General features: G+C 45.6%; 1 protein-coding gene across 1 annotated transcript in view; it reads right to left on the bottom strand.

Annotated features, from left to right (window-relative positions):
* Nucleotides 1-307: 307 nt before the first annotated feature.
* LOC142817926 (protein Skeletor, isoforms B/C-like) overlaps nt 308-25,632 on the bottom strand; it is a 35,940-nt gene continuing 10,615 nt past the window's right edge. Inside the window, exons 2-6 of the mRNA XM_075895896.1 lie at nt 15,593-15,647; nt 4,759-4,849; nt 3,313-3,472; nt 2,023-2,098; nt 308-1,151 (exon numbers count right to left, since the gene is read on the bottom strand). Of these exons, the coding sequence (XP_075752011.1) occupies nt 989-1,151; nt 2,023-2,098; nt 3,313-3,472; nt 4,759-4,849; nt 15,593-15,647 (545 nt within the window). The 3' untranslated portion in view covers nt 308-988. The remainder of the gene's footprint in view (nt 1,152-2,022; nt 2,099-3,312; nt 3,473-4,758; nt 4,850-15,592; nt 15,648-25,632) is intronic.

Below are 25,632 nucleotides of genomic sequence, written 5' to 3'. Positions count from 1 at the left end.
CTACTTAAACAACGGTATAATGATAAACTCTTTGCCTCCCTGATGCCGCACATTCACGTCTGAGGAATGGTTCGAGTTGGATCCGAAACTTCAAAATTTCTCAATTTGAAATTTTATCTTAATGTGAGTTTTTACTTCGATTGAATGCATTGGTTGGTGCTCTTTCCAAAAAATAAAAGACATTTCGTATCGCATAAATGTGTCTAAAACATAGGCGGCAAATAACAGTCACAAGTGCCTATCGTGGACTTCGGGGAATGCAACTATAAAGCATGAAACGGCGGTAAGTGACGACAGTGCAGAAAAGTCGAGTTTTATGTATTTATTGATGAAATGTCGTCTTGCTGCATCATTACTGATCGAGACCCTACATGCAAGTAGCTAGGGCAAGCGCTGCCAGTTCATTACGAAAGAAAACGCACTGTGGCTTCAACGGGCCCATTAATACATTTCCAATGACGCAAAAATGTTGTTGACGCGGATGACTACGCTGAGAGCAGTTTATTTGAAATGATAGGAAGGAATATGAGGCTGACAAGCACGCCCGATAGTGTGCAAAGCCAACGTTAGCAGGACTTCTTTTTGTATTCACTCCATCCAGTGTGTAATAAGCGTTTACAGTCAAATAATAATAACGATTAGCACGAAATAACGTTCTCTTCCAGTGCTCAGTGACGCGCGTGTTTTCGACATGATAGCTTACACGTGCGCCGAGTTGAAGAAAAATATGCGGCTCTCTTCATAACCTCTAAATGTGTCTCCCCCATGATCAGAATTCATGCTATCACAAGTCCAGTTGTTTGTCCCTAAATCACAAGCTACGCGTTCACACGAATGACTGCCAACATTTAAGCCGAGTGACACGCCACACATGTCATACACTTTACGTTGATAAGAGAGCCTCATCTTTTTCTGAGGGCCCGAACGTCCAGCTGTGTACCAAGCTAGTGGAGTTCCGGAAACGCACCCGTTCAACGCGAATTCCCGCTCAGGCGGCGGGCAGGTTGAGATTCTTCGGTATGCGCACGTCACCGAAGTTCTCTTCGTAGGTGATGCAGTAAACGGCGAACCAGTCGACGTCGTTGAAGGTCAGGCTTCCCGGAAGCGTCAGAGTCACATCCTGGCCCGTGTAGCCCTTCTTAATCTTAGTTCTGCAGCGAAGAGGAACAGATGAACTTACATTAATACTCCCGTTAGAATGATATCGACAGTTGGCAAACAACAACCCTTGCTAAGCCACTATGCAAACATGCACGGTATATTGACGAGGATGAGCTTATATGTCTCCTCTGTAATGCTAATAGCTCAAGGTGAATTTATATCGCATGTATTTTGCTCCTTCCTCATGTTGCCTCGCTCATATGTCATTACAAAAGTGCAGCCCGTCAGCAGCCGACGAGAACAGGTGGAAAAAAAGTGCTGCTCACGACTCTGCTCAGTTGTGAAAAAAAAAAGAGTTGCGTAATACGCAAGCTGAGGCTACGTAAAGTGAGGATGTGGAATATTATTTAGCAAGAAAAGATAAATGTACCGAAAAGCAAGCAACGACATTCACGAGGACCACTACACAGCAGATCACGCGTTGCACCACCCACCGGTTGTGTGTAGATGTTTAGTTCGTGTTTGCGGGATAGAGTGGGCAGGAGGGCTTCGGACTGAGTCATTATATCAAGCAGTTCGGAATCAGGACAATCGCTTTATTATTTTTAAGCAAAGCATACACCACACATGAGCAGCGAATGAGCGCTTAACGCGGTCAGAACATTTAATATTGTTGAAATAAGAGTAACAAGGATGACGGGGAGTGGTTTACTACCTGCTATGTCGAATAGATTCAAGAGCGCTCCTTCATACTTTTATTCCTATTGGTTGCAGTATATTAAACTTGTGGATAAGTTACCTCTCGGTGACCAGAAGTTTTGCTGCAATGCATGAAGTTTGAGTTAATAATTACTGTGACCTACCACACCGAATGAATTTTGTTTTATTGTATAAATATTCAATAGTCCTGGATGAACTTACTCTCCGGTTGGAGTGGGGATTTTGGTGGCGCCCTTGTGGGTGACTTTGGCTCCCTTGCCCACCAAAAAGTACACGTCTGAAAGAAGAAAAACGGTGTATATATAAACACTAGTTCTGTTTGTTAGACACAAAGTCAATTCAAACTAACAGAAATATATGGCAACAGAAGTATAGGGGTTGTTATTAGAAGTAACTGCAGTGTAATTGTGAAGAAACAAAAGTGGACGTGAAGATAACTTTCCTCCAGCAGGATCCAAACCTGCAACCATCAAATAACACGTTCGATGCTCTATTACACAGCTGCGGTGGCAGACGTCTCCCGGTGGACGCCAGCAAACGCCCCTGTGAATGCTACACACAACTCCGCTTCTTCAAGCGAAGGTACAACCCGGCAAAGCCTAACTGAGGCTCCCGCCACCGTGGGTCATCGCTACCCTATACCCACCGAAAAGCCGGTCGAAGGAGTGCGACCGACTGACGACAGGTGCCTGCATATAAAGGCAATGCTTCAAGCCCTCTTTTGGGAGAGTTTTTAGAAGCAATGAAAATAGTTGGGAAAAAGGTTTGTTCCGAACTACATGTATCCTCACTTACGAGCTACTTGAATGCTTCGGTAGTCCCGAAAGGTTTACAGATAAGATTTAAACCAGCTACTTCCAAACTTTCGGCCTCTAACAAAGCGAAGTGGCAAGAAGTCTTAAGTAAAGCGTTCTTAGATCTCATACCGATAATTATTGACCATTGCACATCTAGCACGCAAAACATTCAGTATACAGAAGCTCGCCTTCTAAGCTATAGAGTAGCATGAGTCTGAGTGTTTAATTGCATATGGATAACCTAAGAGGGACACGTGACACACAAGTGCAGAGAAGTGTTAACGTGATATTTTAAGAACACACGAGCGCGACTTGGTCGTGACCAAACGAGCCGCAATATGTACTGCGCTTTATAGGCATCTTTTGTGACAACTCACATCCGCATGTAAACTTACTTGCCAGCGTGAACGCTATCCAAACGTTAGTTCCTGAATGTGATTTGTATTCTCAGAAGTGGCAGGCATCATCTGATGCGCTGACGCAAGATGGACACACCAGTGGCTTTTTATGTCCAGGTGCACCGCTTTACAATGCACGGCTCGTTATGCCAGCAGAAAACAAACAAATTAAGTGACCACACAATCGCATTGCAACGCGTTTACATGACGCGTGCTTTGAACGCATAAATGTCCCAAGCATGCACCACATCGGTGGCTGTGTCTTGCTGCAACTAGACGAGACCGTGTGAACTCACCGGGACCAGCGCCATCATAGGTCAACTTGGGGATGAAGATCTTCTTCTTGCTCTTGAGCACGATGGGGCCCGAGCCGACGTTGTGCGCTCTCTTGGTGAGCGCTGGAAGTGTCACCGGTGCGGCTGCCTTGCGCGCTGTCTTGACCGCCGGTAAAGGAGACTGCAAGACAGAAGGAACGAAATCCGGCTAATTAGTGCTTCTTTTAACCATGTAGCACATCTATAACTGTTGTTTATGTTGATTATGGCAAGTTAAACGGCGATAATACATCATGACAGAATATAATGCCTGCGCTAATGGGCGAAATAACGAACTTGAGAACAGCTTCGCCAACAGTCAAGCATACAAGGGCACACATGGGGCGGAAAAGGCGTTGTAAAGGCACAAAACGTATCTGCGCATGCTTGGAAATCGCAGCAACATTCGTATATCACGCAATATGCATGTATACGTGAGGAAGGGACAACTGTTTAAGAATTTCGTTTCGTCTTTACGCAATTTTACCAAGGACAAGGGGTTGCTCATGCGCGCGTTTGGCGCCCGGCGTACGGCGCCAAACGCTAGCGCAGATTCCCCCAGGGAAGATGCGGAGCCGGACCCGGAACCAGGTTTACTGACCGGAACTCGGGCCGCAACTGTCAGCTGCCAGCGATTGCCGCGTGCCCCAAGCACACCCTCGATGGTCATTGTTGTCTTCTTCCTGCCATGGACACGCTCGCGGCCACCACTCCCATAATTATCAATATGTCAAGCGACAACACATTTGTGCGCTGCACAGCACATTAGTGCACTGCTACCGAGGACTTCGCCTCGTTGAGGTGGAGGGGATTGGCGTAATAAGATCAAAGTGCTTATCAAAGTTCTATAAATACACTGGTTCGTTCAGCAAGTGATCGTGTTCGGCCTTACTTTTTGAATATCCTATGTGTCCGAAAGTAAAGGAGTGTATTTCTTTAAATACGATCTAAGTGTGAGCTTAGCGTTATGAATTCTTCATATTCCTGCTTCAGTGGCCTAGTTGATTTCTATTGGGGATTGCTGTTTGCACCGGCGCTGCACACATTATACTTACTATATACGCTCAGTATTGTTTCATTGTTCAGCTTGATTAACTCAGGGAAAGCATTTAATTAGGCTAGGTGACCCTTTCCTAGCTTGTTGTGCTCCTAACCTGAGGAGGAACAGATGAACCTATATTGATCTATAGCTATGAGACACCGAATGACGTATATAAATAAATAACCTACCAATCATTCAATCAATCAATCACGTGAACATTATTTATAAAAACTGAGAACGATGTTATTCTCTGTAGATTACGTATTTAAGCGTTGTATGCGAACGGCTCGCGCTTGAGTTACCATTAATTAGAACTTTCGGTCGCTAGCGAAATAAAAAACACAGAAACAACGACGTTAAGCTCTCAGAAGCAAGGACTTTCTTACCCGAGCAGATCTGCCTCCTATAGGAGACCACCGGACACCACGGATGTATCCGGTGATATCTCTTGCAACACGGTGGGGAAGTGGTCCGTTCCTGTAAAAACCAACGTAGCTTAGCACATGTGAAGTATAGTGGCAAGTGTACCATCATCAGCAAGCTTAAATCGAACGATTCACTGAGTGACATCCATGGACTGATTGGACTGATGCCACCCACGAAGCGCTGGATGATGATGATTATGATCAAAACTTTATTACTCCCAAAAGAGGGGAAGCGCTGGGTGATGTTGCCGAGGTAATAACTCTCCATGTCCGAATAATAGGTCAGCATACATGGGTAACATCTCGGCTGCAAAACCCGAAGTTGCGCTGTGGTGGCGTCTACGAAACCTTTTCAGGACACGCTGCGGAGCATTCGAGCTAAGATTGCCGACAACTGCCCATATACAATCTCTCCAAATTCCATTTGTACCTTAAGTGCAAAACTATCTAAGTGTAAGGAGCTCAAAGCCAACATTTGTAATCACACAGAACCAAAGTTACAAGTAGACTGGTTGAGTGACAACAATCGATGTTCACATGTCTCAGAGAACCAATTTAAGGCATAGCAAGCTGAGTGATATTTCACCGTCAAGCAAGCATAAAGAAGTAAAACGTACAGACATTGAATGGATTTTCTTTTGGATTATTTCGTGGTCCCCGAACGAAAGCCCTCCCGACAGTACACTTGAAGCGTTGTACGTGTGAGGATAATTTTGGACATGCTCAAGTTTCTGAGCAAAAGCGTTTCGGTTGATGCATTACGCGCATTCCGTCGTGCCGTTCTAGACACGAATCAATGAGCGGGATCGATGATTCGACGAAGTGTCGTCTGGCCTTGAAGAATCATGAAGAACAAACTAAGTGAAAGAGCACCGACAAAAATGAAAAAGTTTAAAACATCAGAAATCGTATACGAACGGTGCAGAACATTAAAAGTTGATATTTCGGCTACTGTGCCTCAGCCGAAGAATTTGATTAGCCTTGTTTTTTTATTCCTTCTATACGTATACGTCTGTCTTAATCAAGTCAAATTCATTGATAAGCGCGCTATTGGCGAACGTGACGATCACTAAGATAACTATTTTGTAGAATAATGAAAATAAGCATTCTCCCCCCCCCCCCCGCTCTCTAAACAAAAATAAATAAATAAGAGCGCGACAAGTCACAAATTCTACAAGCGAGTTGGTGAAAAAATAACCGGCGGATTGGCAACTCTGACAACGGATATCTACTCTTCCTCATTATGTACGCAACTCCCAAAGTATATTCTACATCGAGCCTCACGTACGTAAACGGCAGCTACACCTAATTTGAGTGCCGTATTGAGTGCACGCTTTTGAGAAAGTAGTATCGTGCACAGTGACATAACCCCGGTGTAGGAATATTTCCTACACCGTGGGCATAACACACTCGGAGCCTCGTGTTACGAGAAAAAGGCAGTGTAGGTGGTAGAGACGACGTCATTTCTGTGGGCCTAGCAGACTTGGCCGGCCATTGAAACGCCCCAGTGTTTGTTCTTAGCATTAAATTTTCACAGCGCAGCTGCTTAATTTGGGGTCAAATTCCGGCATGATCCGCATGATACTGAGCGGGTATAGCACCACAGAAAGCGGGCATGTGCGAAGAAACTGCTACATAGCATATCCATGCACGCATAGCAAAGCGAATGGGTGGGAAAAGAAAGTGAGGGTGAAAAGGAAGGAATGAAAGAGGAGAAAGGGTGAGGCACAGCGTAATGATGAGTAGTATAGTCAGTCCTTCAATACTTTTACGGGTCGTGAAGCTTCGGTGAAAGATTGATATAGGGACAGGTGCAACCGTAGGGGCGCCATCACACACGGTGGGGCATCAGAGTGGCCACGGCGCTTCAATTATGCGGCACGTGCCGGAGCGGTGAAACGTTATTAAACGTACCCGTGAAGGTTGAATACGTCTTCATAGTGATTTTACCTTTAAGGAAATTCGAGAAAGCTGTAGTACAGTGAAATTTAGCGTTTAATGAGGCCTTGAAGTTAGATTTTAGATGGCATGCTGACTGCACTGTACGATATGCTACCGTTATGAAAACATGCTACTTTTTTATTGCTTCCTGGAGCATCTAGTGAAAATTTGTGCCCAATCTAGAGTTCTTCAGCGACTCTGGTGGTTCTTAGTGGCTAGCGGAAGTGCAGTGGTTGCAACTTTTGACAGCGCATATCCAACCTTTCAGGCTACATTTACATTCGGTGTTTCTATGCGAACATATATATCTTGAAATTGTCCCGTATTTATTAAACCAACAGCCACTTTGAATGAATCGGTGCTTTGAATTTAGCCGACTATCAGGATCAAGTAGAACTTCGTACGACTTTTGCCTCGTTTTCGCGCTGTGTTTTTGGTTGATAACGATGCCGTAGTGCAGTCTAAGTTTGGATGGCCATGGATTGTAGTTTCTCAGTATTTTACTGTGCTGTGTAGCTTACTCATGTTGTATTTTCTCTGTCGTCTATTATTGCTTTCACTGTTAGGATGAAAGCCCTACATGCCTCTCCAAACGGTAAGATTGACCGACTGCGTCCCGCGCCGGCGGCGTCATCAGGCGACCCAAAAAGTTATCTTCTCTTGCTCAGGACGCATTGATATCGAAAATTAACTTTTCACGCTTTTGCAGCTTGCGCAAGTTTTGTACAGCATTTTGGGGCAACCTCTCTTGCGCCATCGCCCAAGCAAGCTTCTATTGGAAGCGCTGAAGACTCTGCTCCGTGCAATGGATGCGTGTTTTGAATGTTTCAAGCTGTGAGGAGATGCATGTAGCTCCGCCTGTTTGACATATCACCTCTACAATTTTGGTCATCTCAGTGCCTGTATAAACAAAAACGGTGAGCATTTCACTCATCGGGCTTCTTTATTACCTACTGGCATGGAACGAAGAAGAGGCGGCCATTGTGCTCACCTTCATTGAATGCGTCATTATGCATTGCAGCTATGGCAAAAAGGCTCATGCACAGCGTCGATTCAGCGTCGACAGTCTCCAGCTCAGCTGACGGTTCCCGTCCACGCTTGTTAGGCGGGCGAGCTCTTCGCTTTTTTTTTTGCACTATACAATTGTGCCGTGAGGCCGTGGAAAAATCCCGGCACAGCGTGGACTAAAGATTCGGAAAGTCGTGCGGTAACTTCACAACACCACCTCCTATTAGCCAGTAATCTACGCGAAACACGTCACTCTCGTCGAAGTGCTTTTCGCACACGCGCACATTCAGAGAACCAAATGTGAAACCACCAGTTTGATGTCGCCGCATTGCGCGCTTTCACTTTTCCTTCGTTTACTGTCTCTAGATAGCGAGAACTTGGAGACTTTTTCGTCATTTTTTCTGTAACCAAATCTGTAACCACACATTTGGAGGTCCCGATACAGTCTTTGACTTTGGGACCTCCTTTTGTATACTAAACACATGTCACATTCTTGTATTTGTATCAATAAAAATATTGAAATATGAAAAAAAATCCGACAACCAAGTACACCGCTGGTATACGGCATCCTTCCCGATATTCAGGCAGAGCACATTAGGCCCACTAGTAATCATACGGTAAAAACTACACAATGACACGCCATACAATACAATGCAGTGCCCGATGGATGCTTGGATGGATGTATATGGCTGTACCCTTTAGATCGGGCGGTGGCTGGCGCCACCAAGCCGTAATACTTAATGAAACAAAAACTAGATTTATTTTTTTCCCTTAATAAGTGAGGTTGAAGATTCGTACTTTGCAGTGAAGGGTTTAATTTTCACTCGTGCCCTGACTTTAGCCACCAATCAGATAACCTCCTTCTAGTTTATTCTACCCGCTTAAAGTCTACTTTGCCCTCACTGTCCCTAAACCCCAGTGCTTTGAAAATCTCTGCGCCATCATCCTGAACTATAAGGTGAAGCCCTTTCCAGAACATTATCAAGTGTTCGGCAGTTTCCTCCTCCTCTCTACGCGCACTGCATACCGTGTCTACGCCTTCGTATTTGGCCCGATATGTCTTGGTTCGCAATACTCCCGTCCTTACCTCAATCAGAGAGAACTACCCCTAGCATTATCCTAGATTCTTTCCTGGGCAATTTCCTGCTTAAAAGTCCGATAGATCTCTAGTGCGGACTTCTTAATCATGCCAATTTTTCACATATCGGTCTCAGCTTCCTTCACCTTCTTCGTAACCGATAATTCTTTTTGGTTTGGCCCCCTGCAGTTTTCTAAGTATTTACCAGTCAATTTTCTGGTTCACTTCCTCCATTTTGTATCGACATTCTTCATGTACAAGTAGTTGAATACCTTCCTAGCCCAACGCTCCTCCTCCATTTCTCTCAATCGCTTCTCAAATTTTATCTTGCTGCTAGCTTCCCTGCCCTCAAATGATGTCCATCACATATCACCTTGTACTCCTTGATTTGGTGTATTCCCGTGAGCTCGTAAGGCAAGCCTACCTATTCCACGTTGCTTAATTTCTAATCTTGCTTGAACTTCTGATCTCATGTACAATATCGCATTGCCGAACGTCAGACCAAGAACCATGACCCCTTTTTTTATCCCTCTCACAACATCATACCTGTTGTATTTCCGCAGTGCCCTGTTTTTCATTACCGCTGCATTCCTGTTACCTTTAGTCGACACGTATATTTCGTGTTCCCTTAGGTACTCGGCCCCATTGCTTATCCATACACCCAGATATTTGTATTTATCTGTTATCTCTAGCGTGACCTCCTGTATTCTAAGCTCACTACCTTCACTGTCATTAAAAATTATGACTGCTGATTTTTCCTTACTGAATCTGAAATCTAACCTATCTCCCTCATTACCGCAGATGTCCACCAATCTCTGCAAATCTTCCTTGTTGTCGGCCATTAGCACTATATCAACTGCGTACATCAATGCTGGTAGTGCCTGTTCAATGAGTTTTCCTTGTTTGACGAAAGAGAGGCTGAAGCCCAGTCCACTTCCCTCAAACTTGGCCTCTAATCCTTGTAGGTACATCATGAATAATAAGGGTGACAGGGGACACCCCTGCCTAAGCCCCCGTTTTACCTCTGCAGGCTTGGGTTTTTCCTACTTTATAACTACCTTGTTACTTTTATAGATTTCCTTTAAAAGATTAGTGATTCCATCTTCCACACCCAGTGTGTCTAGTATTCCCCACAATTCCTCTTGAGCCACGCTATCGTACGCTCCCTTGATATCCAAAAATGCCAGCCACAGGGGCCTGTGCTCCTTTTCTGCTATTTCGATGCACTGCGTCAGTGAGAACAGATTGTCTTCCAACCTCCTGTGTTTCCGAAACCCATTCTGCAGTTCACCCAGCACCCCTTCACCCTTTATCTATGCCTGCAGTCTTTCCTTTATAATCTGCATAGCTAGCCTGTAGACCACTGTTTTCACTGATATAGGACGGTAGTTGTTGATGTCAGCTTTGTCCCCCTTTCCTCTATCGATCATGCTTATCCTGCTAAGTTTCCATCCATCGGGAACTTTTCCGTTGATTATTATTTTGCTCACTGCCTCTCTCATAGCCTGCTTACACTTCGGACCTAATGCCTTTATCAGCATAATTGGAATGCCATCTGGGCCTGTTGATGTACTACTAGGAACTCTTCTCTCGGCCCTTTCCCACTCTTGTGAAAATGGAGCCATTGCGCCACCTGATTCATTCTTGTCTATTGTGGTGCATAAAGCACTTCTTTGTTGAAATTTTTCTGTCACCCTTGTTCTTATATATTCAATAGGTTCGTCCCCTTCTAGCCTAGCACCTTGAGCTGTAGTTATAAACCTCTGCTCTAGGCTCGTCTCATTTCTTAGGTTGTTTAGATGGTTCCAAAATTTTGCAGCTGCCTTTTCTATCTTTTTCATGTACTTCTGCCAGCCACTGGGCTCCCTTTCTTCCAATCTTTTTATTGATCAGAAGGGATGCATCCCTTCTACAGCTTAGAAAGATTTCCCATTTTCTTTCAACATCACCTGTTGGTTCACCCCACTGCTTAGCATGTCTGTGTTCCCTAGAGGCTTCCTGACGTTTTGCTATGGCTCTCTTAACTTCCGCATCCCACCAAGTTTTGGGTTTGTGTCTTCTTTTCCGGGGTGACATGTCACATGCCTTAGCAACCTCTAGCTCAAACAATCTAATTAGATTCATGTATGTCCACACTGTTTTATTATCCTCAGTGATTACTTTCTCGCTTTGTTTAGTGGCTATTTCAATTTGCCTTTCTGAATAAACATTTTCTTGTAGTTGCTCATCTTGTCTCCTTCCCACTTTCACTGCTCTTCCAAAACTTAGCTCGATACAGTTGTGATCGCTACCCAGACTTCTGGAGCCACCTTCATCTATGTGCATTCCCCTGAGCTTATCATACATCCTATGTGACATCAGTGCATAATCTATCGTCGACTGTAGCCTTCCTACCTCCCATGTTATTTGCCCTTCAAACTTTTCGGTACTGTTGCAAATGATCAAATCAAGCCTTTCACACATATTCATGATCATTTTGCCTGTCGAGTCGGTATACCCGTCTATATCTTCTATGTGTGCATTCATATCTCCTAGTATAATTATCTCGCTCTCTCTTCCCAACTCCTGAATGTCCTTTGATATACACGCTACCATCGCCTGGTTTTCCTCTCTGGCCTTTCCTCCCGTCCACAAGTACACGAAACCAAGGAGTGTCATTTGCCCTGCCACTTTCCCTTTTAGCCATAAATGTTCCCTGCAGTCCTGCCCGACCCCTTGCCAGTCTGTACTTTTATGAATGAATGCCCCAATACCACCCCTTTCTGCTGTCTTCTGTTCTATTACAATATTCTCACGCGTAGTCCGGATTGTTCGGAGGTTGTTCCATGTCCCTGAGATGTGTTTCTACAAAACCGTATACCATCGGCCTCTCTTCTCTTAGCTGTTCTTCTATCTCTTCCCACTTCAGCCTGTTTCTACCACCCTGCATGGTAATATACCCTATGTCTGAATTGGCTCGGCGCTCGTGGCTACGTCTATTTCTGCCCCGGACTCTACCTATCTTAGATACTGGTGCCACTTTGGAATCGTATCTGTCCATACCCACTGTCAAAGAGTCTTCTCCCTGGTTGTTTTCCTCGTTACTAGCTATCCTGCACCCCGAAAGGCCCGCTTGCCCCCCAAAAAATCTACTGCGCGTCCTGCAAGTCGCCAACCCACCTCATGACCTAGCCGCCCATCGAAGTGAATTCTGTCTCGTTGAAAACCACCCCACCTATGCACCTCTCTGTTTAGTTCCACCACCTCAAAGCCTTTCTCTCGACTCATTCACCATATCTCTTCGTTTGCGTTGACAACCGCTCTTTGCAGGTTGTTATCACGCACCGGTACCTCCGGTATCGTGCATATCACTACCTGTACCTGAGGAGAAGTGGCGCGCATGTCGTCGACGCCTTTCGCCAGTGTGGTTGCTAGTCCAGCTGTATCTTCATTCAAGACATCGTTTAAACCGCCTGAAATTATCACGAGCTTTCGTCTATCAGCAGTAGTTTTGAGTTTTGCGCTCACTTGCCTCATGACTGCTTCCAGCTTGCGTCCTGGGAACGCCCCTACTGCAACCCTTTTGTCACCTCTTACCCTCTCTTTGATGGATTCTGTGCATCGATTTAAATTCGAGTTCCCGGCGATTATCACATGCTGTGACTTTTCAGCTGGAGTGTCCTGCACCTGGGGACTACTTGCACCTGTGAGGCTGGCTGCTCTATCTCCTCCCAGCCCCACCACTACTTCGCTGAAGCTGGGCCTTGCGACAGTTGAACCGGCTGAACCTGTTTTTTCCAAACTTTCTTGCTCTTTCTCCTCCGCCATTCTGGTTGCCGGTTCTCTACTGTTCTCTGCGCAGGCCACTCCTCTGTTCACCTTGGCTAGTGCTTCCTCGGCGGACTTCAGCCTTTCTCCCATTGCCCTCGTTTTCTCTTGCTCTGTCGCCAACGCAGACTCGAGCTCGGCCATTCTCATCAGCAGTTCACTCTGGGTAACCATCATTTTTTCCATTTTTTTTCCTCGACAACCATCATTTTCTCCACTTTTTCCTCGACCTCACATTGCCTACACTTCTCGTCATTCTCTTCTGCATCCGCTTCTACACTTGGGTCCACTTTCAAACCTACTCCACATCCTGAACACTTTACAGTCTTTTTAACCATGCCTTTCTGACACCAATTGTCCCTATACTCGATAATTACTAAACTCGAGCCCTCTCTACAAAAAAAGGAAAGTCTAAGCTCTACTACAAAAATTTGCGTGTTCGATGTACGCGCACCTCCCCCATGGGGTGGCAAAAGAAAAACAACAACAAAAAATTCAAACACACACACACACACACACACACACACACTAATAATAAATACCTGGTGACTGGCCCCCGAAAAAGCCGTACCATAAAAGTGCTACGAAGATTTCAACTGCTGCCTTACAATTATATAGACAAGCTCAAAACATGCAAAAACACTCTTCTGCGCAGTCGATAGGGAGCGCCCAACCAACACGTCCATCCACCGTGACAGTCCGAACCGATCTGCATCCGAACCGTCCGAACCGATCGTGGCATCACCGCGCCCCGCGGCCACCGCTCACAGCGCACAAAGCTCTCCCGTAGAGTTACGGCGAAGCTTCACGACCAGTAAAGGTATTGGATGACTGTGGTATATAGTAAAGCAAAGGGGAAAGAGAAGTGAGAGTGTCGAGGAAGAATATGAGGAAGGGAGGGGGTAATGCAGAGCATAACTTCAATGGCCTTGTTTAGTACAGTATAGAAAGGCAATTGGTAAGGTAAGGTGGGGCGAGGAGGGTGTTGTGTGGGTGAGGATGAGCAAAAGGAGGAGGGTAGATCCACCAATTCTATTGGTGTGGTGGCCTTCTCCTCCTCGTTACCCCGATTTGCTGAAAGTATAAGTTTGGCCACTGTTTCTTGACAAGTTATAAGATTTACGAAAGCATCCTCGAGAACCATTCGTGCACTTTCGGGCGACCTGCAGGCAACAAAACGCTCAAAGGACCCTTCGAGTCCTCTTAAAACGAGTGCATTATCATTATATTTTAAAGATGATAGTCGGACCTTCAACGCAAATATTTCGGGCTGCCTGTCTGTACATTTGTCTGTTTGTCCACTCTTACCAGCATTGGGTATTTGAAACATCACCCCATCCGCAGCGACCACCAATGTTGCTCAAGGTTGAGCATTCATGCTTGTGCAATTGTCAATTAAAAAGCAATAATTGCGCATTTCTGTGGCACCATAACAACACGCATTATATTTTTCCTCGGTATTCGTCAATCTTGCTTGGTGTTCCACCTATGCTGTAACCAGTATCGGCCCGTTTGAGCGTTTGGTGGCTAGGAAGTAATCGTTGTATTACACCAACCCCTGACTACAATTATCTGACGAAGTTTTCCACTTAAGAGCTGCTGTAAGCCATGGTGACTTGTTGGAAAGGGAAAAGAATTAGTTGGAAATAAAACGACAAGAATGCAGTCAAGTAGCATATCATACCGGCTCAGCTGTTTCCTGAACGTATTCGTTAAGCTGTTTCTTGAACTTAAACGTCGCATATGCCCGTGACACCATATTGGCTCACTTCTCTATTGGACTTAAACATCCATTTCGGCTACGCTATCACGCCATCTAAAGGTTATCTGTTGCAGAAGATTGACTAAAACTTGATACGCGTATATGTCTGCACTGCATCTATAAGACTGAATTTAAGCTAATGAGTTACGGAGCACATTTGGAACATTTTTTTTTGTCGCGAGTTACAGTTAGCGTCACAGTTAGCACAATACTACCAATCATTGATGAGACATTCAATCCATATAGACGTTCAACATTAGAGGTTATAGAAGAACTAAGCCAGCAGCCATCGTAAATTCTGGGAATTGAGGCTAGCCTGCCACCTAAGCGCGGGCTTTTTCGCCTATTTCTGCCGTTGTTGTCCTAACATGACTATCTTTCCTCCGCGTTCCATCAGCGCTGGGAGAGCGGGAGTAACGTTAACTTCTTTGAGAGCAGTGCTGTGTACTTTTACGTTGCGCTCAGTGCCTATAGTTGCCCGAAAACGCGTGTGCAGCGGCGTTCGTCACGCGAGGCAATGGTGAACGCGGCCCTGTTGCTCACTAAGGCCAAACCCACGTTAATGGTCGTACTCCTTCGGCATAAGTGTACACTACACTGACGCCCAACGTACACTGCAAGATGTAGATGTAGATTGTGGACTTCTGACTGACACGCACTCAGGGAGATCGGCGAAGGATAGTAACGTCATGACCGAACGTTTTCACGACCTCTTCTCCTCTACTTTTTCTGGCCGGTTGTGTTCATTATATTTTCTAAATTTGTGACACTTGATCAAAATCAAGTCTCAGTCTAAATTGCTGCGTGTTACACCTACATAGTCTATTTACACTTTTGCAGGTAAATTTGCACTTGAGCAAACAATTTATGTTGAGACTTCATGTAGATGTCACTCTCAGTTGAAGTTTGCTTACACCTGATGAAAACAACAGTAAAATGGTTATCATGGTATGTATTATTATATTATGAGAGATATATGTACGAGTTACTTATTACAGTTATCCTGAAAATGTTTTAGCAATACGTGCAATGTGAGCATGGATATCGGTCAAGCTACAAGCATTGTGGGAAATACTTTGTCTCACTCTTTCTGTGCTAAATTTGTGTTCAACACCTCCAAATGGAACGCGTTGCTTTGTACACATGCTTGGTGCGCTACAAAACACAGTTATAGATGTGCACATACAGAGAGCATTTACCTGTGTGGTCTTAGCAAGTTGAGGTGCTGTTCTTCATCTGCCACGAACCCTTTCACTGCAAGAGACACAATAAATTGATATTCAATTCGGGAGCTTCCCTCTAAAGAAAAATACGTTTTGCATGTGCAGTGTTTCAGATATTCTCTCAAGATTCTGCATTTGCATAAGCATTGTGGGACAAGCAAATGAAACTGACATGAATAAGTAACACAGTTCGCTAAAACATCAGACGTAAATTATGGAATTCAAACATCCAACTTTATTCCCCGCTACCGAGGGTGAAGGCAGAAAAATAACGCGATGACCGTAAGGGCTGAGGCTGTAGCCAGTGTGGGTGGTGGAGGATACAGACAACGCTATAAAAATTAAGTACGGGTTTTCAATATTGACATTGTACTCGTAACATTACGCGTGTAAAAACATTATACTAGTAAGAACCAAAATACTGCTCGGATCTTACACAAATATGTTGTTCGGAGTTGGTTGCAAAAGTTTGACAGATCCCACACCTTGTGGGAATCGCTTTCATGCGAACCAGTCGGGGAATAATCATTTATGCTGCATTGTACTGGCGTTTCGTCCAGCGTTAGGAGATGCATCAATCTTCTTTTATAAGTGTAGTACTTATGTGCACATCATGACTTTACCAGGAAAGTTCATTACGCTGCAGCTTGAAGGATAAATTACGCTTTGACGTAACGTCAGCCCCCACTTACGCCAATATTATTAAAGCAAAGTGCACTCTACGACCCTATGATGTGATTTTTATCCGTAACTTTCATTAGCGTATTTCTCTGGAGTCGAGAAACATTGTAATACAGCTTGCCGAATCATATCAATGCAAATCTAATGTATATTAGACTGCTATAAAAGTAAATCTGGCGCTGAAAGCACAATTGACGTTAACCTGACATGACGCCTGTATTATAGGAGTACTTATATAGTGTTCATTGCTTTGTTTTAATATTGCATAAGCAGCATTGCAACCATGGACAACTGGCGTTGCACCAACATCAAGTCTGTTTAGGCTCTGGAAAGAGAGCCTAAACAGGTCTGATTCTAAACAGGATAAAGAGCCCTGAACAGGCAAAGCAGTTTCAAAGTCTGGTGTGGCTCTGTGGTATAAAATACCCGCGTGTCACGCGGAGCGCTTGGGTTCGATTCCTTCTGGGATCTTGGTTTTAGGGAAAAAGATCCTCTTAGTCTAACCTTGCCCTGCGTCAGGAGTAACCGGACAGATGGACAAACAGGCAGACAGACGGACGCACGGACAGACGCTTCGCCCAACTCATCATCTTTCACTCCGTGGATATGCCGTGATTTTTTTAATCGTTTCATTTGTCGAGTCAACGCTGGCGCTGTTTTTCTGAAAGCTCTCACATTTGAATTACCGGTGTCTGCTCTCGCCGTTCTGTGGTAGGTATAAAGTCTCAATCACCTCCAGCGCATACCTGTATACCACTGCCCGCGGTATACGGGCATGTGCCACACATGTCTTGAGGAAAAGGCTTGACAATGTAGCGTGACAGGATCTTTATGTTATGACAAGACAGACATGTTGATCAACTCTCCTTATCTTTTCACATGAATTTTAGTCTTCAGCACGAAAAAAAGATGATCACGGGAATGCCCATACGTAAGTAGCTAGAGGAAGAGAGAAAGAGAGAAAGCGATAGAGAAGTTTGTTTACAGAAAGGCAGAGAGGTCGGCCTGAGCGTGGGCCTGCTCTAGCCTGCTACTCTACACTGGCGGACGAGAAAGGGGAACAGAAAGAGTATACGATGACAATGGTGAAATAGAGAGGTGAGTATACACAATTCTTTCCAGCTGAAAAAATGTTATAGCCGTTCATATGGCCTATAGGTGCTTTTAAGGAGGCCATAATTGTTCTTACGACCACAGTTGCACTGTTGGGGGTCAGGCCAAGGGCGCAACACGATCTAATCAGTCAGCTACTGCGAAATCGTTCAGTACAAGAAATCAGTGTGCCATTCACGTGCGTGTGCTGGGCAATCACAAAATATGTGCTCAAGTGTTTCTGGCACATCACAGTGTTGATAATGGGACCAGTGGCACTGCGGACGATGATATGTGCGTAGCTTCTTGTGTACGCCACACTAATACGAATGCGGTGGATCGTATTTGCTATGTGCCACTCCAGTTTAGGAGACATGCGGAACCTCATTTCCGGGTCCCATTTGTGAAATCCCCGGCGTAGCCCTTCCGGTTCGGTCCAGTGCTGAAGGTACATAGAAACTGTGAAAGTGCTTTAGGTCCGCTAAGAAATGCTTCACGTTTAATATACGCAGAGGCATATTGTATACTTTGGCACCTCACCTTAATGTCTTTTGGTGATGATAATATAGCTGAAGGCTCAAATGATCAAGGTTCGCAGTCCAGTAATTGCTACCTCCGCGCATCGCGCATCGCTTTAGCGTCAGTTCTCCACGATAAGCACACGAGAAATAAATGATGATCTAAAGATCCGGTTGAATACGCCTGCTTAAAAAGTGACACATATCAGTGGCAGCCAGTAGCTGCTCTTTGGACACGACTCGCCGTCAAAAACGCAAGGCAGACTTCTACCAAGAAGGCGAAGAAGAATCCTAGCATTGCGCCATTTAGGAAGCTCAACAAAATGTAAGGCAACGAAGGCTAACCGACTTGTTGCAGCAGCTCTGGGACAGCATTGACGGTGAGGCAATACATCGCTGTCTTTCAAAGATCTGCCGCTGCGTGAATGGCATGCCACCTCTCAATGTTCAACGACGGACGATTTGGAAATACGCTCACGTCGTGGCGTCGCCACCATGTCTCAGCTTGTTTCATCCGCTGTTGCCACCCGAGATGCTTTTCTAGAGATTAAGCAGCAGTAAATAATACAGCCTATAGTGTAGCAAAGAATAAATCTTTTACTTTCTTCGCTTCACTCAATCTAAAAGTCGTTTTTGAACTTGTACATATAAAATATACTTAAGTGATTTCATCTGCTACCGTGATTAACTCTATTTGGTCCTTACTGAACAGCGCTGGAGTTATTGCGATATTGTTCATGTACGTCGTACTTATTGATCGTTTTTATACTTCAGCCATTGCTGTAGTTGTTGTATAACACTGATTTATTGCTGCTTTCCTTGTCATGTGCATACGCTGTCTTTAATGCATGCATTCTTCTTCGTAAATCGCCCCGCAGTCTTCGCGCTCTGGGACACGAGTTCATAAGATGTCTCTCTCGTTTGGGTATCACCACTTAGCTAATAGGCAGTTTCGGAATAGGCTGCGCACAATATTTCGTGCGCACGCGATTTCCGCCTCTTAACGTGGGTACATGATAGGATAGCGTGCCAGGCATGCGCAGTGGTGACAAACTCTAACGCAAGGCTTCGCCTACTCTCTACTAAAACTCTATCGTAAACTTGAAACTTAAAATGCAGGCTCGCCCGATGACGAACAAAGGGAACGTTGTCGTGCATCAAACTACCAGTGAAAAGACGATCGAAAATATTAACGCATTGCCACGCTTCAAATTATGCAGCACGGGAGATGCCGGCACGAGATGCTGTCAACAGGGTCACAGCGGTCCATGCGGAAGCAGCCGACGAGGTACGTGAGAACGTTTAACGCCTGTGTAACTTCACGGATCGGCGGACAGGCGATGAGATCACGCGGAACGGTGAATCTCTCGCGGCGGCTAGTTTCAATCGAGCGAGTCAAACGAGGCATCGCGGGCCTCCAGGGTATAGAAACCCCATAGCGCCTCTCCAAGCTTTCAGAACGAGGACACGCTCGCGCAACGTCACCAGCAGCAGAGCGCACGCTCCGCGTGAGGCATTCGTTTGGCAACCACAGCTTCGTACATGCCGTGTGTAACTCGGTATCCTCATCGCAAGGGCCATAGTGCCTGCAGTCACATGGGACAACACTTTGAAAGAAGCTGTTCAGTTGCGATTTTTATGGCAGCTGGAATTTACGGCCGCCTACTTGCCCATGGTAACAGTGACGCCTATACCGTTGATGCTGCAGCTCCCGACGGAGTTTGCCGGATTCATAAGTTCACACTGCCACGTACACTGGAAAATGTTGACTCGTGATGAGCGTTTCCGCCAACTGGTTGCAATAACAATTAAAGTACAACTGCATTGCGAAATATCGTGTTCCAATGCAATGTTGTCTCGTCGTTGTGGCTGTCTGGAATACGGTAGCTAAAAGTGCAGGCTATGAAGTAAGCCTTTATTGGAAGAACTCGCGTCAAGCTAAACAAAGAGCACCCACAGTTTAGCAATACTTCGTGGCACAACTGTCGAACACTTAAACGTGATATCTCCGTGGAACGTGCTTGTTCCTTGCACATGCGTCATAGTTATAGGTGTTGGAAAACTTCTACCACTTCTCACATCGCAAGTATATTTTCGTTAAATTCAGCAACAGCACCCCATGATCTCAGGTAATACTCCAGGATCTGCAGAATAGTACAAGCTAAGGTCTCCAACGCTAAGAACTCCGCGGCCCCGAATGCTCATGAAAGTCATTCGTCCAACAAGGGAAGGGCTTCGCGCGAAAGTATATTTTGTTAAGTCAGTAGTTAATGCGGCCGCAGAAGTAGACAGAAAATGACGGAAGACTTCAACAGGCAATGCATGGTCTACATCCTTATCCTTGTACGTATCTACAGATTAAGAGGCTGGCCCCCGCTTGGCTGCTTCTTCTTATGTTCATAACTGAAGCGTCCAACGCGAGTGGCTGTGTGTTACGCTGACGTTATTTTTCATGAAGCGCGACAGCCTCAAACTCACGTAGGGGCAAGAGAGGCCCGACCATCGCCGTGACCTTCCGGCATGCTCTCAAAGACCTCTGTGCACGTTTTGCGAGCTCGACTTGAAAGGACGTCCACTTCCTCACGAGAGTGAAAGCCCAGACAAGTGCTCCAGGAAAGGACTCAGCCTATGGGCGTTTCAGGAAGCCGAATCGATGTCGTGGAAGTTATTACGCCAGTGACGGCGGTCTAATTAAAGGCAAGCCGTCGCCGTAGGCAATGTCGTCATTAAGTGTTTATAGTGCCTCTGTTCGTCGCTATAGCTTTTTTTTTGTTCTGCATATAACGCAGTTCGTACAATTACAAACAGATAGTACGTAGGTCACATGCATTTGAACAGAGAAGGAAGTCGCTCTCGCATATTACATGACTTACAGGAAAGGCTTCGAACGGAGCTTAAAGACGGGGTTCGAAAACCGGCCCCACGGCAGTTGCATTTTTACGAGTGAGGCTGGGGGAGGAGCTCAAGATCCGTGTCCTCACGTATTGGTACGCGTCAAAGAACACCAGGTGGCAGATATAAATCGCTAGTCACCTGTTACGGCAAGCTGCATAATTATATCGTGCAGTCACGCGTCGTTCATATTGTGCCATATGGGCTCATATCCTAACCATATCGCTTATTTGTAATCATATCCTGGTTTTGGCGAGTAATACGCCGTAAACAACTCTCACGTGCACCACAGAAATTTCTTCGCGTAATGCTTCTTCTACATTTCGTCAAAAGCCTGCCTTCTCTTACCCATTTGTGAGTAATCTCCAATTTCTATTTTTACCTCAGCGACGCACTTAATGACACTTTCACAAACATCTCTCTTTGCAGTATTCGTTCGTGCCACTTTAAAAGGCAGGTCACCACTTTGGATAAATCGTAATCGAACGCACAATCTTCAACCAGCCCCAAATGGCTAATTCCAAAAGAAAATATTAGTTCGCGTAATAACAAAGGTACACCGACACCTGTAGCTCAATTTAAATTACTGCACAATTGACGGCGTAATCTAGTTAATAATGTTACCGAAAGATGCACTCTCGAAGGAGTAGATGTATATACGATCAGCTCGCGCATCCTCCGTCGTCCTCCTCTTCGTCTGCTTTGCCGCGATGACGCTGGCACGTTGCAATATAAATTAAACATATCCAAGTTAGGTAGCTGTGCTCACTGTCATTTGTTATAGGAACATTATCAAATATTCATACAAATCACGCGGACAAAGAAACGTACGCCTTCCTGAATGTTGCAAGCTCCTTCATTCGAAGACTTCCTGACAGAGGGCACCCTGGCGTGGTTGTTGCTATAAACGCTGGGATTTCCATATGTAGCAGGGCACTTTATGATCTTTCGTCTACGCACCGAAGTGTGTGCGACAGCCCGTGAGCACATGACGCCACGTTTCCACACAGAGTTCTGCAACAAGGCGAAACCACCTAACTCGCTTACCACTCTCGTAACAGCTCTTGCGCCATATTGCTTTCCATATATTTATTTTTGTATATATGCACTATACCACTAAAGATACAGTTCTAGCCTTGAAGAAGACAAGTACCCTTGTCCAAACGTCGGTCGACCACACAAAGACTGCTTATAATTTTTTTTTTTGAACAAAGCGGTTGGCCACTGCCTGTGCAGCACCAGCTTCGGTGACCGACTCGGGGCCGTCCAGCAGGCCCGCGAGGCGGCGGTAAGGCAAGGTCTTGACGTCCCCACGATGGAGACCTAAGGTTCGGTCGGCGAAAGCTATCCCGTACTTCAAATAAAATTGTTACCAACCTACCAACAAAGCGTATAGGTAACTCACAAAGGGCGTTTTAATGGTCGTTTAGAATGTTAACAAAAGTTCTTTATAACTTTTGATAATACAAGACCAAGATAAAGAATGAATGAACTTCTTTGTCTTCAAGTATATGCGCACGCGCGCGCGTGTGTGTGTGTTAGTGTGTGTGCGTGGTGTGTGTGTGTGTGTGTGTGTGTGTGTGTGTGTGTGTGAGTGTGTGTGTGTGTGAGTGCGTATGTGTGTGCGTGTTTGTGTGTGTGCGTGGTGTGTGTGTTTGTGTGTGTGTGTGCGTGGTGTCTGTGTGTGTGTGTGGCGTGTGTGAGTGTGTGTGTGTTTGTGTGTGTGCGTGGTGTGTGTGCGTAGTGTGTGTGTGTGAGTGCGTGTGTGAGTGCGTGTGTGTGTGTGAGTGTGTGTGTGTGTGAGTATGTGTGTGTGCGTGGTGTGTGTGTGTGAGAGTGTGTGTGTGAGTGTGTGTGTGTGTGAGTGTGTTTGTGTGTGTGCGTGTTTGTGTGTGTGTGTGTGCGTGCGTGGTGTGTGTTTGCGGGTGCGTGGTGTGTGTGTGTGTGTGTGTGTGAGTGTGTGTGTGTGTGTGTGTTTGTGTGTGTGCGTGTTTGTGTGTGTGTGTGCGTGGTGTGTGTTTGTGAGTGTGCGTGGTGTGTGTGTGTGTGTGTGTGTGAGTGTGTGTGTGTTTGTGTGTGTGCGTGCGTAGTGTGTGTGCGTGGTGTGTGTGTGTGAGTGTGTGTGTGTGTGAGTGTGTGTGAGTGTGTGTGTATGTGAGTGTGTGCGTGTGCGTGTTTGTGTGTGTGCGTGGTGTGTGTGTGTGTGTGTGAGGGTGCGTGTGTGTGAGTGTGTGTGTGTGAGTGTGTGTGTGTGTGAGTGTGTGTGTGTGAGTGTGTGTGTGTGTGTATTTGTGTGTGTGCGTGTTTGTGAGTGTGCGTGGTGTGTGTGTGTATGCGTGTTTGTGTGTGTGCGTGGTGTGTGTGTGTGAGTGTGTGAGTGTGAGTGTGTGTGTGTGTGTGTGAGAGAGAAAGAGAGATAGAGTGTGTGGTGTATGTGTGTGTGTTTGTGTGTGTGTGTGTGTGTGTTTCTAAAGACGTGGAATTATAATAGCAAACAAGAAGCTCATGAAAGTCATATCTGCAAGGCATTGCAGTTCAGTGGTTCAAGATAGTTACTTCAAACCGTCCCAGTGACACTGAAGGTATTTGACGCTAAACATGTGCACATAAGGCAACGATCGCTGCTCGTTTCATCTCGTTGCTAGTGTCCGAAATGTGGGTATTATCATAGAGCTCACAATTCATCCTCCTTACAGCGTTCAATATAGCACGGTGTGTAGACTAATATGTTTTAAACAGCCTGAATTTTCACAGGTTCTGAATACGAAGGCAAATAAAAATAATACTATCTGGGGTTCCGCGTCGCACAACGAAGATATCATTATGATAGCCGCCGTAGTGTAGGGCTCCCGAAGTTTCGACCTTCTAGTTTTCATATGGATTTGATCGATTGGTTGATTGATTGATTGATATGAGAGGTGTAACGTCCCGAAACTACCATATGATTATGAGAGACACCGTAGTGGAGGGCTCCGGATATTTCGACCACCCGGGGCTCTTTAACGTGCACCCAAATGAGTACACGGGCCTACAACATTTCCGCCTCCATCTGAAATGCAGCCGCCGACGCCGGGATTTGATCCCGCTCTCATCTGGACCATCTGGAACGTCTGGACCATCGCACGTAACACGCCCCATTATCACTTCGCTCCCATCCGAATGCGTCGCAATGCGTCGGCCACATTCCGATGGGCGCGAACGCATAACCACTGCTGTAAAGCGGCTGGCAATGGAGAGAGTACGGCAGTGTGCATGGTCATAAGGGCTTCTATAATGCCGAAGCATCACGTGACATCCATGTCGTCATACCAACGGCCGCCATTCGACACATCGAAAAGAAACAAAATGAAGGCAAAAGGTAATCCTAGGTTTACGATGTAAAAGTTGAACGTGCATGGCAGTGAAGGACAGAGACAGGCACCGTAACCCTGTCCTTGCCACTCAAGGACGAGGACAAAATGAAGGGCACAGCGCTCGTGCCAGCCATATGTCACCACACTCCTTCATCTTACTCTCCGCAAACTTAACGCCGCGTACTACCAAATAGCCCATTCAGATACATTACTAAGGTATAGAAGAGGTGTTTTCGTCTCTGAAGGAATCACAAGCACGACCGCATGTCAGTGGGCTGCACGGTACATAAAACATGTGAACTTGCTACTGACTTTTCTTGCACCAGCCGGTTAAATGGCACCGTTAACTGCAGCGAATCACCTTCACTACCTTTAAAGATGAATGATTTCATCACACTGATCGCACTTTAAAACGAAAGCGTCCTTCGCAGAAATCGAAACGCTTTTCGTCGTTCCCTTTTTATGTCCAACATTCCCTTATACGATGCGGAGGCAGTCTGGGCACGTAATTTGCTCTTTCACGCGAAAAGTCCCGTTCCTGTGCAACTGCATTCTGTGCAATGCAGGGCAACAGCTACGGGCTTTCCACTTAACGCTGAATCGGCATCGTGCGTGGCAACTTGGAGCGTGGCCAGAACGAGAATCTCAGATGACTGTTGCTGTATCACGCGGTCTCTATCTTCTCTTTTGCCACCTCGCACTCTTCGTTGCTTTCTGCGTGCACGTGAGCATATCGTCGATTTACGATGACAGCGGGACATTCGAGAAGCGCGCTCGTGGGAACGAGTCGACGTGATCTTGACTCTATACAGCGACCTTTGCACGACAGGCAGTACAGCTGTGTGGTCGTCTGAATAATTCAAGCCAGCGTTTGTCTTTCTTTTATTAAGCGTTACGGTTACTCGTAAGCACGTGCACAGCTCTTCTTGATATCACTAGCATTCATTAGAAATACTGAAAAATTGGAACTGCTCGTGCGATTTGTTAATGCCAAACCAACATAAACGAGCTCACTTTTGGTGCGATTTTGTGCAGTTCAGTTTTTGTGTCTAATTTTCATTAAATCAATGATCTGCGAAGAGGAGTAAACGACGCCCTATAAAAACATAAACATATCCTAAACAACGGAAAAACTTAAACAAGAAAATGATTCATAGTAACAGATCTTATTTATGCAACGATGGATCAATGTCATGCTAACCATCCAAGTAACTACAAAAAAGTTACAGTAACTGCGAGTCGTTCTACCACGACACCGTAGTACGACAGGTCAGGTGATACAGCAACAATGGCGTGAGATTGACAGCGGTGGCTGTGGCTTAACGCCTCGCGCCTCATAAGCATCCTCGCAATAGAAAGTATGCTGACTGAACGCACCAAAGCAAGCATTCCGTCACCAAATCATAACAGGGGCACCGCCGCCATTTGAATGCAGACCCAAGCCATTTAACGTGGGTTAATGGTTTCATACTTTGTATAC

This window comes from Rhipicephalus microplus, chromosome 5 (assembly GCF_043290135.1).
Source record: "Rhipicephalus microplus isolate Deutch F79 chromosome 5, USDA_Rmic, whole genome shotgun sequence".
In the NCBI taxonomy this organism is placed as follows: Eukaryota; Metazoa; Arthropoda; class Arachnida; order Ixodida; family Ixodidae; genus Rhipicephalus; species Rhipicephalus microplus.
The sequence above is the reverse complement of the archived record's forward strand: the minus strand, read 5'-3'. Positions and strand labels throughout refer to the sequence as shown.